We start from the raw sequence: 12,841 nt of genomic DNA, 5'->3' as shown, positions 1-12,841 counted from the left end.
AAAAGTTAAGTTTCAGTTTGTGCTTCCAGACTCAGAAGAGGTTGCACAATGTAGGGAGGCTGTTTGCCGGTGGGACTCCATACTGTCCTCTGGGGGACCATGGAGCCAGATGGGCAGCCCCTAACCCCAGGGACCAGCAATGGGCCCCTATCCTACGGTTCAGCACAAAATTCTACCGCCGCTAACTTCCTCAGCTGCAGCTTAGAGGTAAAACCTGCACCGCCTCGTTGTTGATGTTGTTTCCAACATCAGATGGCCGTCACTGATCCGTGTTTCTGCAAACTAGTCCTCATGTTCTCCAAATCTGAGCGACGGCTTGATGACGGCCGACTGCGCATGGGAGCTAGATGGAGAGGACGACCCAGAGCGGGCGGCCGCAGACCCACAGAGGGATGCACAGAGGAGATTCAAGTCCTCAGCCTTTCCTTCCTCTCTGAGCTGGGACTCGGACTCAGAGAAGGAAGCTCTGGATGGTAACACATTCGTAACATTTATAAGACGTGTCTGAAGCTACAAAATAGCACCAAACTGCAGTCTGCAACACAGCTAGAAACAGTTTGGACTCCGTTGAAAACCTGCTGGTTATTCCATCAAATATTGATTTCTGAACTCTTCCTGAGTTAAAACATCAGTATTGTTGTTTCTAAATGAATATGAACTTGTTTTCTTTGCATTATTTGAGGTCTGAAAGGGCAGGATTTTTTTCTTTATTTTGTCCATTTCTCATTTTCTGCAAATAAATACATTTTTTGCTTGGAATTTCAGAGACATGTTATCAGTAGTTCATAGAATAAAACAACAATGTTAATTTTACTCAAACATAGATCTATAAAAAGTAAAATCAGATAAACTGATCATTTTAAGTGGTCTCTTAATTTTATATCTAAATAGCCACATGTGTCTCTAGGGCTACAGCCTCTAGATTTCATTTAGAAGAATCAGATTTAAAGGAACACATTTGCATGCTGCAGCTTTCAGATTGCTATTTGTAGGAAGAAGTGAAATCCCTCTATTATGTGTTGTTTTACTTAAATCTCAGTCAAATGTTTTGAAGTTTGTTGAAGCATCATCTCTATGAGCAAACTATTTATTTTATGTTTAATATTTCTTCTGGATATTTGGTTAATTAGAACAAAATGTCCAAAAAACTTCTTGTAAAAGTCTTGAAAATATCTGGATTGTCTGGCAAAAGCCTGATTGGTGCATCTCTACTTATTGTTTTTGTCTTTTTACGGTCATAGATGTTATTTCTTGTCAGAAATAACATAGGTTGTTTTGCGACCTATACTCTGGTTGCATTTCAAGTTGCAACCTGAGTATAATCAGTAGTTTTAACAGTTTATTTTTTTATTTTTAAGCCGTGAAGTGATGTTTCTGTGGTTGTGTGCTCTCTCTGCTGTGATGTTGTCAGAGGAGGAGCTCCAGAACTTTTCCAACCCTCACGGTCTGGCCACCCACAGCCCGGGATCTCCTTCTGCCGGACTCAGGTGAGGAGGGGGCAGAGGGGGTCACGTAGTTATCAGAGGTAAAACAAGGTTACTAATGTTATGTAAGATCTGGCAATTTTTAACCAAAGGGGAAGTCACGGTTTTCTCTTTACTTCAGATTTCTGTAATGATTATTTAAACTGATATTGTCTGAAGTGTTATAAAGTCCAAAGTCTAAATTCATGGAATGTGTGAACTGGAATGTCTTGTCCGTGGCCTCGACTTTTAGTCTGTGACAGATTATAAACGAGATATAAATAAACGAGATATAAATCACCAGAACTGAAAATAAACAGTTTATGTACAAAATGACTTCTGAGTTCAAATGAAATGCAGCAGATTTGGAAAATACGCAGCAAATGTCCAAACAATCTCAAACCAGAGCTGATCTTTTCTGCTGGTGATTTATCTTAGCCTGAGGGGTGTAACTGCAGCAGAACAATCATCCATACCGCTATGGGTTGTGTTTCCTTTTTGTGTGACCGTCTGATACCAGTGGAATCCCGTCAAGATGTTTGTACGCAAATTCATTAGTTGTCGATATTTTCTGTTTAGATGTGTTAGAAATAAGCAAAATTATGAATACATGCTGAAATAATTACATTAAGAGGGGATCCAGCTACATAGCTAGCATGTTCTGCAGCACACAGTAAATGCTTAAATTCTAAAATAAAATTTTCCTATCGGTGCAGGCCTGCACCGATTGGAAAATGTGTGCCAGGATCAATATCCAATATTAATAATGCTGTTATGGCCAATAACCAATATTTATTGATATTATATACATTTTATATTTTTCACTATCCTTTCGACACCTTAAAATAATTAACAATACTACTGACCTCCCTCCCACCTCCAGAAACAATCAGCAATAAGAAGGAAATAAATATTGATTGTTAATATCGATTATATCGATGTTAGTATCGATATATAAACATTTTTATGTGTAATAAAGTGGAATGGCATTTAGAAAAGTTCTTTTTTTGGTAATGGTAGCTTCAGTGCAACTACTGTATGAATGTGGTAATGTTTTCAATTTACTGATTATTCCCATAAATCTAAATTTGGATTCAAATCCAGTGTTTCAAGCAGCTTTATTAGTTTCTTTGGCACATTGCATTTTAAAAGAATCCAAAGAAATAAATTTTTGTCTCATCTGACTGGTGTATAATCTTTCAAATGCAAACTTTCAATGGACTTAGACTTGTGTGTTGAGTGTTGTGTATTAATTATGTATTGTATACATAAAAAAAAACTATAAATGCTAATTCTGTTCTTTACTGAAAATATTTGAGTAGTCCTTACCCTCTGGACAATTCTTCTGATTAGCTTTTTGACTCTTTTGGAAATATTAGGAAAGGCAAATCTTGGATGGTTTATGGTGAAATTAGTTTTTTATGAGCTCAACGGTGCTCACTGGAACATTCAGAGGTTTAGAAACAGGCTTGCAACCAATACCATCAGTATGTGTTGCAACAGTTGGGTTGCAAAGGTTTTGAGTGTAATCTTTGCTTTTACCCTTCTTGTGCAATACCTGGATAATAAGAAACATTTGCTGTAGGCCATGAATTGGGACTAAAGCAGCAGGCAGGATTGCTTTCTTAATACTGACGGATTTTAAATGATTTTTAGTCCTATGACAATTTTTAGTCTATGCCTTTTTGCAGCTATTTTCTTTGTTTTCGATACTTGTGCCTCTTGTCATTTCAACACCCAATACTGAAATTAATGAAGCAGAATCAGCGTTGATTTTTTTGCATGAATTAATTACTTGTGCACAATCACAGTTTTCTGGTGAAAATTAAAATTTTTCTGAGAGAAATGTTAATACATTCAGCGTGGTTTACACTTTTTTTTAAAATAATGGATTTATGATTAAAATCTGAAACAGAATCTCATTAAGATTTCATACAAGATTTCATAGAGAATCTGATACTTCTCTATTCATAGAGATCTCTCTCTTTATATAGAGAGATCTCTATATAAATGCAAGCTTTTTTATTCCCCCCCCCAGGCTGTTTTTATGAAGGTTGGCAGGAAATTGTGTCTCAGTTCATCTGTTTTATTGACTATTTAAACCTCATTTTATTTTGGCAGTGCTGTTGAGTTTAAACAGACACTGAAGACGACAACAGAGAAATGTTGCCTTACTTAGCATTAGTCTCTGTGCGGCTAACGCTACTCGTGTCCGTTTCTTCTGTAACCAAACAATCTTCAAAAACGTTGAGGATGAAAGATTTCACTTTATTTTCACTGCCATCTGAGATCAGAGATGCTGAGTTTGATTGACAATCAAAAACCTCTGAATTTTCATTAGCATAGTCACAGAGTGTGACTTTATTAATTATTAACTACACTATGAACGGTCATAGTGTAGTTCACACAAACATATGTATGTTTTAATTACCTCGCCTAACTTTCAAGAAAGAATAATATTAAATGTGTACTGCTTTAGGCAGTGAGATATTTTGTAGACGAGTATAATATAATAATAGATTCTAATTTTCTGATTGTGACATCGTCACACGTTTCCATAATTTCTTCTCTGATTGACTGATCAGTCCTTGTGACGTCTCCTCTTCAGGAAGCTACGGCTGCCTGAGAATAGCTTAGGTCTGACTGAGGCTCAGGCACAAAAGGATCAGAACAAGTTGGAACCAGAACTGATCACCAGGTCAAGAATCTGTTGAGAAAAATGTTTTTGGTTGTGACATTGGTATTTGTTTCCATTGGCATGAGACTAAAAAAAGCCACTGGCTGAGCAGAATGTGCAACATTTCTTCCATGTCCTATATTGTTGCATGCAGATCGTGTTGTGGTCGCCCTCCTATGACGTCTCCACCCACTGGAGCTGTTACTCAATTCTAAAGTAAAAGCACTTGAAGTGTGTAGAGTCTAGTAGAGTTGAAAAGGGTCATGAGACATTTTAAAAACCTGGATCCTGGGACAGAACCACTGTTGAAGCAGAAAACCAAAATCCCTCAAGTCAATAGAGATTCAGAGGGGACAGAGTATGAATGCATGTCAGCTTGCTGAAAATAAGCAAAATCCTCTGACCCAAAGTAAAGCATCTTTTAGTGTTCTATCTCTGGTGTTGGACTCGGATGTGCCTACGTTCGTTCTTCAAATTCCTCTCCTTTATTCCTACAAAATTTTCAACCCCTAAAAAGCAGCGGGTATTACAACTGAAAATTAAGACGTAAAATTACTTTCTTTCAACTCCAGAGAAGGAGACCTCATAAATTTTAGACTTCTACTCAACTTTATAGTTGATCTTTTTTCCTCCAAAAGTGTGCTTTATTTGATTTTAATGTTGGATTTTATTTAGGGCTGTCAACGTTCACACATAACATGCGATTCATCTGAACATTTTAGCGCGTTACTATTACATAATGCAGATTAATCTAACTACCTATTATGACCTAAAAGCTTCTGTGTCTTTGGGCTTTACACATGTGGATCGACCACAACCGAGAGCATCTTTATAATTCAGGCCTATAAAGAAGGCATTAATCATAATGAGTGTGATTTTAAAAAAAATGTAATCGATTGACAGCACTAATTTTAATACACTGTCATGGCATCAAAGGGTTGAAGTTAGGGTGGGCAGCATTAAATTCATGACTATAGTATTCCCGTTGGTAGCTGTGGCCCTTAGAAAGAAATGAAAGAGAGTGCCTAGTCGCAGTTTCCGTCTTCTCAAAAGCCGTGTCACTTTTTCCTTTCCAATAGGCTTGATGTTGAAGATGACCAGGAATTTGAAAAACTGCATTCCTTCAGTAGTACGACTGACACATCCATCCCTGCAGAGGGGCGTAGTGACAACAATGAGAGCACAAACAAAGAGGAGCCAAATACAAGTCTACTTGGCCAAATAGAATGTGAGTACTATAAGGTAGAAAGCGAATCTGATACTTCTCTATTTATCAATCTGAATTGCCGTGCTTTCTTCCCAGCAGCAGATAACAGAGTCTGGAGCGTATCTGAGGTTGCTGAGCCATTTCTGTCCAAAAGAAAACCAAAGCAAGCCTCCCCGAAGGAGGAGGAGGCTGACAGCGGCGAGGGAGAGACAAAGCCCAGGGGAAATGAAGCCAGAGAGCCCGAGAGAGATGTTTACACCTTCCCCGGAGACTCCGACCCAGAGAGTCCACCTCCTGCTCCATGGGCTCACTGCACTTTTATTCAGCGGTGCAGAAGAAAGAGGGCGCTGCTCAGACCCTTCTCTGGGATTGGATCACCCGAAACCCACAAGTCGGAAAGACTGAGCCCTCAAACATCTAAAACTGACGAGACTGCGGCGCTCAGTCGAGCGGCAGAGGTCTACGAATTTGAGGAAGTCAGTTTTGTCGACGGCGAGACAAAGTTCAGAGACAACGACGGGAAGGAAGTAGAGGCGGAGGAAATCGGGTTGGACGCGGGTAACGAAATCTTCACCTGTGTGGAGTGTAGCATTTACTTCAAAAAGCAGGTTCACCTGCAGGAGCACATGACCGAGCACTGCCAGATCTCCCCCGGTGGAGGCAGGCGTTCAGGCAAGGGCAGCCGCTTGCGATGCGCCGAGTGCGGATGGAACCTGCCGAACCGCCCAGCGCTGGCCGACCACCAAAGAAGGCACCAGGAGTCCCGTCTCAAGATCCTGGAGGAGATTGAGAAACTGAACGAAAACGAAAAGGCAAAAGAATCTGATGCACTGGAGAGCAGAGCAGTGAGGCACGGGTCCGCTGACCCAACTGTTGCACAATATACAGGCGAAATGTCAGACGGAGATATGGGGAAATCTCCTTCTGTGTCCACGGCTTCATTTTCAGTTCAGGACTCAGTCCCTGCCGTCATCGACGTGGACTCTGTGGCCCCGAGTTCGAGTTCAGTCCGAAGTCCAGCAGCGGCCCACCGCCGTCGCTTTGTCTGCACCGAGTGCAACTTTAGCACAAGAACGTCCCAGGCTCTGGCTAATCACTCCAAGATTCACAAGAGAAAGAAGCAGATCCTCCACCCGCACCCCAGTCAGAAAGTACTGAGAGAACGTGGGAAGATGTCAACTAAGCAGGACAATGAGGCCAGCCAGTCTTTAACGTCTAATGCACAAATATTAAACCTAGCCCCAGATTGCCGCTACCTCTCTGAGTGCGGATCTCCGCTCAACGCTGCTCCCGTTACAAACCAGGTGGACATCACTGCCTCCGAGGACAGTACGACATCGGACCACGTTGCCAACAGGAGATTCAAGACAGCAGGGAAGCCTTGCGCTGATCGGTCCAAGTTTGATCCTGGGCCAGATGATGTCATACTGCCTGGGAATGAAGCGGAAGAGCAGAAATGTGATCTCAGCGACAAACCTAAGCCATCCCTGCGAGAGGCAAGCTCACCTGTGGGAAGGAAGCTGCACAACACTGGTGAGGCTGTAGGCTAGAACACTTACTTTAGTCTGGATGCTAGACTTTCCAGCAGTTACATTCACCAACATTATACAGAAATATTCATACCCTAGCAAATTTAGGATATAGGCAATCTTTCAGTTTTACCAACATGTTTCTTCTGATTGAAAGTAAAATAAACATTTTGAAGTGGCCTAGTCAGAGTCCAGACTGGAATCTGATGAATCTGTGAATGAAACTAGATATTTGGGTGATATTAAGCCTTCCAACCTCAAATAGCTCATTGCCATAGATAAATCCTTGGCTTTCCAGTGGAAACATCCAAAAAGCTCAGCAATTACAGGAAGGTGCTGCTTGCTAAACTGCCAATAAATATTTTTCCATTTAATATTTAGAAAGACCAAAATAATATTTAATGTAATTTTTAAAATTAAATGCAAACAGTTGTTAAATTATTTTCTTTTCAAAGTTGACTTTAAAAGTTGACAGGCAGACAGTAAGTTGACTGCCTTGATAAATGCCTGCATAGTTTCAGAAACGGACTCCTTGGTTGAAAAAACCTTATTTGGCCCATAGTTGTTCATATCTAAGAGGTATGAATAATTCTGGCCCATTTGATGGCAGTCCAATCCAAACTCTGTACTTTGTTTTAGCACTATAATTATATATCTCAAAAAGAGAAAATAAGGAAAAAAGCTTCAAATTCTATATTTCAAAAATGCTGAACTTCAAGCCAATTACTCCTCAACTCTGCCAACAGGACAAGCTACCAGTTTTACATTTAAATTCTCCAAAGCTCACACACCTCCTCCTCACTGTCTTGCTAACGACAAACTGCTGTCAATCAGCTGGCAACACAATGTAGCATTTAGCTGCTAAAGGTCAGATGCTTTCCTTGGCTGCTGGTGACAAAGCAAAGCAGAGCTACAGAAATCTGAGTTGCCTTGTTCTCTGTTTGATTCTGTAGAGTGACAATCTTTTAACATTGACATTTTAACTTTTTATTCTTCCACTTCTTCTGCATTCATTAACCAATATGCAGTATGAGCTTCTTAAAGAACGTCTGCTGAAGCTCTTAGTCAAAGCCCATATATTAGCAACACTAAGTCATTTCTTACATTGTTGAATTTGACACCTCTTAATCTCATGCCATCGTGCTTTTTCTTCTTGACAGAGGAGTCGTCACCGCAACACGAGGCAACCTTATCAACACCTGCCAAGAAGAGTGCAAAGGACCAAGACAAACAGGAGGTGCCGAAAGACAGAAAGGTTTTCTTTTTAAGGAGAAGCAGCAGGGTCACAGTAACCCAGGCGCAAACTGACAGCGATGATGATGATGATGATGATGACACTGACGAGGAGCACATGCAGTGTTTCCTGTCAGAGGGCGTTTTTGAGAAAGATGCGGACGAGATTGACGAGGACTCGGAGGCGCTGAGGAGCGTGGAGAGGAAGTGCCCCTACTGCCCCGATCGATTCCATAACGGAATTGGTCTTGCCAATCACGTGAGAGGCCACCTGAAGCGAGTGGGCGTCAGCTACAACGTGCGACACTTCATCTCCCCCGAGGAAGTCAACGCCATTGAGAAGAAGTTCTCGTATCAGAAGAAGAAGAAGAAAGGTTAGTGGTTCATTCTATGTCGTTTTGGTGTGTGTTCATTGTCTTTTAGGCGTTTTCCCACAAAGAGGTTCTGTATAAGAACAGGAAGTCTGGACCATGTCATTACATCATACATAAGCATGATGTAAGACATCACTGAATTTTAAAAACAAAAGTTGAAACTGATGCCTCGTTTCCACTGAGACTCGGTTTGCTATTTTGTCCATTTACAATTGTAAAAATGACCATTACAACTGATCCATGCCACACCATTCCTAGACCTGCTTCAGTTGTAGGTTCATAGGTCATTGGTGCGGTACAGTTAAGGCAGCACTACTGATGTCACACAACATAGTTCATTGATTAGGGGACAGAAAAAAGTCACAGCTTGTGACAAGGATGACACATAGTAGCGTGTCACGTTTGTTGTTGCACTACTATGTTAGTCATTTGTTAGATATTTGGGCTTAGCCCGCCAATCTAAGGTCCAAAAGGCAGTGGCAAACTCCGACCTGTATTCCTTAGTGGAACTCCGACCTGTACTGCTTAGTGGAAACAAGGCATTGTCCCCTCAGCCTTAGTGGCAACAAATGCCATCCAGCGTTTGCAATAAAGGCTACATCTTGTTTCTTACTGTAACTGTGATGGAATTAAGCCTACTGTTTGCAGATTTGGGTTTATTCTGCCAATTTTGGGGTTTTTCAGTTTGAACAGCTTGCTTAAAGACTTTACCCGTTCAGAGTAGGACTTGCTGGGATGCTTTGGATCCTTGTCCTGCTGTACAACCCAAATGCACTTGAGCTTGAGGTGACTGATGGCAGACATTCTCCTGCAGGATTTTCCATTAAAGAGCAAAATTAATGTTTCCATCGGTAATGGAAAGTCGTCCTGAAGGGATTACATTTTTGTTTGCTCTTAATAAATTAAATCATGTTACCTCTAAGGTAATTTTTTTATGACCAGAAACACTAAGTGTCAAAAAAATTAAAGACAAAAGAAATCTGCAAGGGTGCTAATAAGTTTTCACAGCATGCATGCTTAATTTGTACCAGATAAGAGTTTAAAAAATCCACATAAATGTGTGCACTGAATTCTTGTTTTTGAAAGAATTTGTTTACTGTATGATCGTTTGAACCTGGAAAAAATTATAAAGTAGCTGCATTACAATTCCCATTTGTAGGATTTTTTGCCTCAACTGTAACGAAGCAGTAAAATACTAAATTATGTCATAAATGTCATTACCAGATTAAAGGCTCTTGCATGAAGTATATAATTGTGGTAACACAATAGCAGCTCTGAGAACTAATCAGGGCCACATGTGTCCTCATTCTTTTAGCTGATGCATCTCGCGTGACATTTAAATGACATTATTTTTGCTGACATATCTCTTAAAAAGAGCAACGCATTTGGCCAACTCATCGTTTTAGGTTGGGCACTATGTTGTTTGCCATGGTAGTTTGTTTGTAGTGACAGGTAAGGTTACAGGAATTATCATTGTGTGTTGATGTGAATTTGAGTCTGAGCTGCAAGTAAGACTGTCAATTTGTCTTGTAGTCTAATTGACTGTTTGCATGCAAGTAGAGATGCTGTAAATGTGAATATACCCGCTTTTAATTAAATCTGAAACTTTGCACCCAAATGCAGTCACATCACTCTGACTGCATTCCTTTTGCAAGCTGGAATGCCAGAATCATCTGACTGGAGCAGAATATCCTTGCAACCTGATAAAAATGGATTACATATGCATCTCAGTAGCTTAGAACATCATTGAAAAGTTAATTACTTAAGTATTTTTAAACAGGCAAGTGAAACACATGCATTATTTATAATTGTGATGTATCCTAAGCATTTATGTCTGTTAATTTTCATTTAGTCTCGCAACTAATTAAACCCTTGAAATAGTATTTTTACAAGGGGTGTAACAGTACATAAAAATGATGGTTCAGTTCATGTCTTGATTGTAAAGTCATTGATACTTTCAGTATGTTTTATTTGAGAAAAACAAAAACAATGAGTAATTTTTCCCCAACATTGAACAATGTGTGTTAATTTTTTTAATAATTATTAAGTTTTGGCAGGATGTTCTTGCACTTGAGTTTTGTTAGTCAATGAAGAAAGCATGGGTAAAAGCAAGGGATGGGTTAGATGGATTATAGAACAGTGTTTCTCTAAGTCTGTGGGGTATAGTTCTCAAACAGAAAAGCCCTCTGGACTGGGGGTCAATCTTTGCCTCAAAGAGATCAGTTCAAGTGCCTTTGTGTTTTAGGAATCTTTGGAATTAGCTTTCTCAATAGGGTGGCTGGGCTCACCCTTCGAGATAGGGTGCAGAGCTGTGTTACCCGGAGGTGGCTGGGAGTAGAGCAGCCATTCCACAGAATTGATAAGATCCAGCTGAGGTGGTTGAGGCATCTGATCTGGAAGACTCCTGGGTGCCTCCCTCTGGAGGTGTTTGGGGCATGCCTTATTGGGATGAGAAACCAGGGAAGACCCAGATTACACCGGAGGGGCCATGGGATGAACAAGGTCAGTGTTCTTGTTTTATGGACCTTTGAATAAGGTCTTAAAAAGATGGTTGAATTTACTTTGGACTTGTTTTGCTAGATAGGCAAACCAGTGTACCAGTTGTGCTTGAATCATACATGCATCTTGCTTGCAAAAACCTCTCTTGTCTGAGGAACTCCTCTTGACAGTACCGGCATACATCTGCATAAAGGTATTTGGAGCCGATTGGACAACAGGCAGCTGGGTTTGGACTTTGGCCTATTTTTCTTCATACCCGTGATGTTTACATTTGGGTTGATGTCATTTCAGGTGAGTAATTAGATTTAGCGTAGAGCTAGCTACGTATCTTAGGGATTTTGAAAAGACTTGGGATAAAGTTTTGGTTTAGTCCGCCTTCCTTTCTCCGCTGACAATGTAGCTACACAAGGAACCAAAACTTTCTTAAATAACAGACTTCAGAGATCTGGGAGTCCTCCCTGCATTGTTTTGGTGCTGGATTTTACAGTTGCATTGAGAAACTTAGGTTTCCTCTCTTTGGTTCCGCACTCTGCCTGTGTATAAGTTTAAAACACGCACTGTTATGATTGCGCATGACCCGAAAAGGCTGCACTACTAAGTAATTTTGATGTGAACACATGTACTGTTACACCCCTCAGTTCTGTGGTATTGAAAGCTCCTTAAATAAAAGAATACCCCCCGCCAAAACAGAGTTCTCTGTTAGTGATGTTAGGCTGAATCCCTTTTGATGCATTTACAGTTGAATCAGGTCAATAGTATTTCTTCTTGAATATAACAAATTCATGACAGGACTAAAAGAGATGGAGCCATAGACTGACTTGGGAAGGACATTTTCTGTTTCTTTTGAGGTGGTGTAGAGGCGTTTTTTATTCTACAGCTGAAATTTTTCCTATCGTACATACATATTTTAACATCTTTCAGCATCTATAAACTAAGATTTAGAGAACAAGTGGTAAAAGTTTCCTGAGTCCCTAAACCTTCCACTTGCATTCCCTCCTCCTCTGTCCTCAGTTGCCAACTTTGACCCAGACACATTCAGCTTGATGCACTGCGAGTTCTGCAGCGCTGGTTTCGACACACGGGCCGGCCTGTCCAGTCATGCCCGGGCTCATCTCCGTGACTTTGGGATTACTAACTGGGACGTTACCATCTCACCTATCCACATTCTGAGGGAGTTGTTCTCCAGCAGGCCAGATCTGGTGATTCCTACGGATCCCCCACGCAGTCTTGGGAGCTCCTCAGAGGAAGATGAGGAGGAAAATTGCGATGAGGGAGACTCAAAAGATGGAGGAATTATTAAGGTAAAGCTTGAAGGGGAGACGTGTGAAAAGACCCTCCATCCCTCCGACTCTGTTGCCCTGTCTCCAGGATATCGTCCACGCAGGAAGAAGGGGGAAGGAGTGAAGGACTGTGAAGGTGAGTTTTTATTGTTAAATACGCTCTGGTATTATTCTGACTGGGCATTGGGCGTCACTTCTTACAAAATTGGTGGATCTTATTTAGATTGGCTAGTTTCCTTGGACATGGGTTTTCCATCACGTTGAGATCCGGTATTAGGGAAAAACTTTCTAGAAGCCTGTTTTGTCCTTTTCTAATCTGGTTTTGGTGTATGTTTGGAATCATTGTCCTTTTAGAGCAAACAATAACTTTCAACCAACTATCTCACCTAGATAGGACATCGGTTTAGCTATTCAAAGTGTCCTATGAACTGTGTCCCTGTCCACAGTAGTTGCATTTGCACTGACCATATAATTGCGCAATTTGGCATTTCAAAGATAAATTTGCCTAATGGAATCATGCCCATTTAAAAAAAAAGCTCTTGTTTTTCTGTAAAAAGGTTTGGCTTTAGAATGAGGTGG

General features: G+C 40.7%; 1 protein-coding gene across 6 annotated transcripts in view; it reads left to right on the top strand.

The window, feature by feature from the left end:
• Window positions 1-12,841, top strand: part of wizb (WIZ zinc finger b) — a 36,519-nt gene that overhangs the window by 767 nt on the left and 22,911 nt on the right. For 3 of the 6 annotated variants that reach the window (XM_081609667.1, XM_081609663.1, XM_081609666.1), the window contains exons 2-8: window positions 30-207; window positions 287-473; window positions 1,412-1,487; window positions 5,220-5,368; window positions 5,444-6,880; window positions 8,037-8,483; window positions 11,994-12,398. In XM_081609667.1, coding sequence (XP_081465793.1) covers window positions 100-207; window positions 287-473; window positions 1,412-1,487; window positions 5,220-5,368; window positions 5,444-6,880; window positions 8,037-8,483; window positions 11,994-12,398 — 2,809 coding nt within the window. In that variant the 5' untranslated portion in view covers window positions 30-99. Of the gene's footprint in view, window positions 1-16; window positions 208-286; window positions 474-1,411; window positions 1,488-5,219; window positions 5,369-5,443; window positions 6,881-8,036; window positions 8,484-11,993; window positions 12,399-12,841 lie in introns of all 6 variants that reach the window. The other 3 variants (XM_081609664.1, XM_081609665.1, XM_081609668.1) reach the window with 3 other exon arrangements.

This window comes from Poecilia reticulata, chromosome 8 (genome assembly GCF_904066995.2).
Source record: "Poecilia reticulata chromosome 8, P_reticulata-male-v2, whole genome shotgun sequence".
NCBI classification, from domain to species: domain Eukaryota; kingdom Metazoa; phylum Chordata; class Actinopteri; order Cyprinodontiformes; family Poeciliidae; genus Poecilia; species Poecilia reticulata.
The sequence above is the reverse complement of the archived record's forward strand: the minus strand, read 5'-3'. Positions and strand labels throughout refer to the sequence as shown.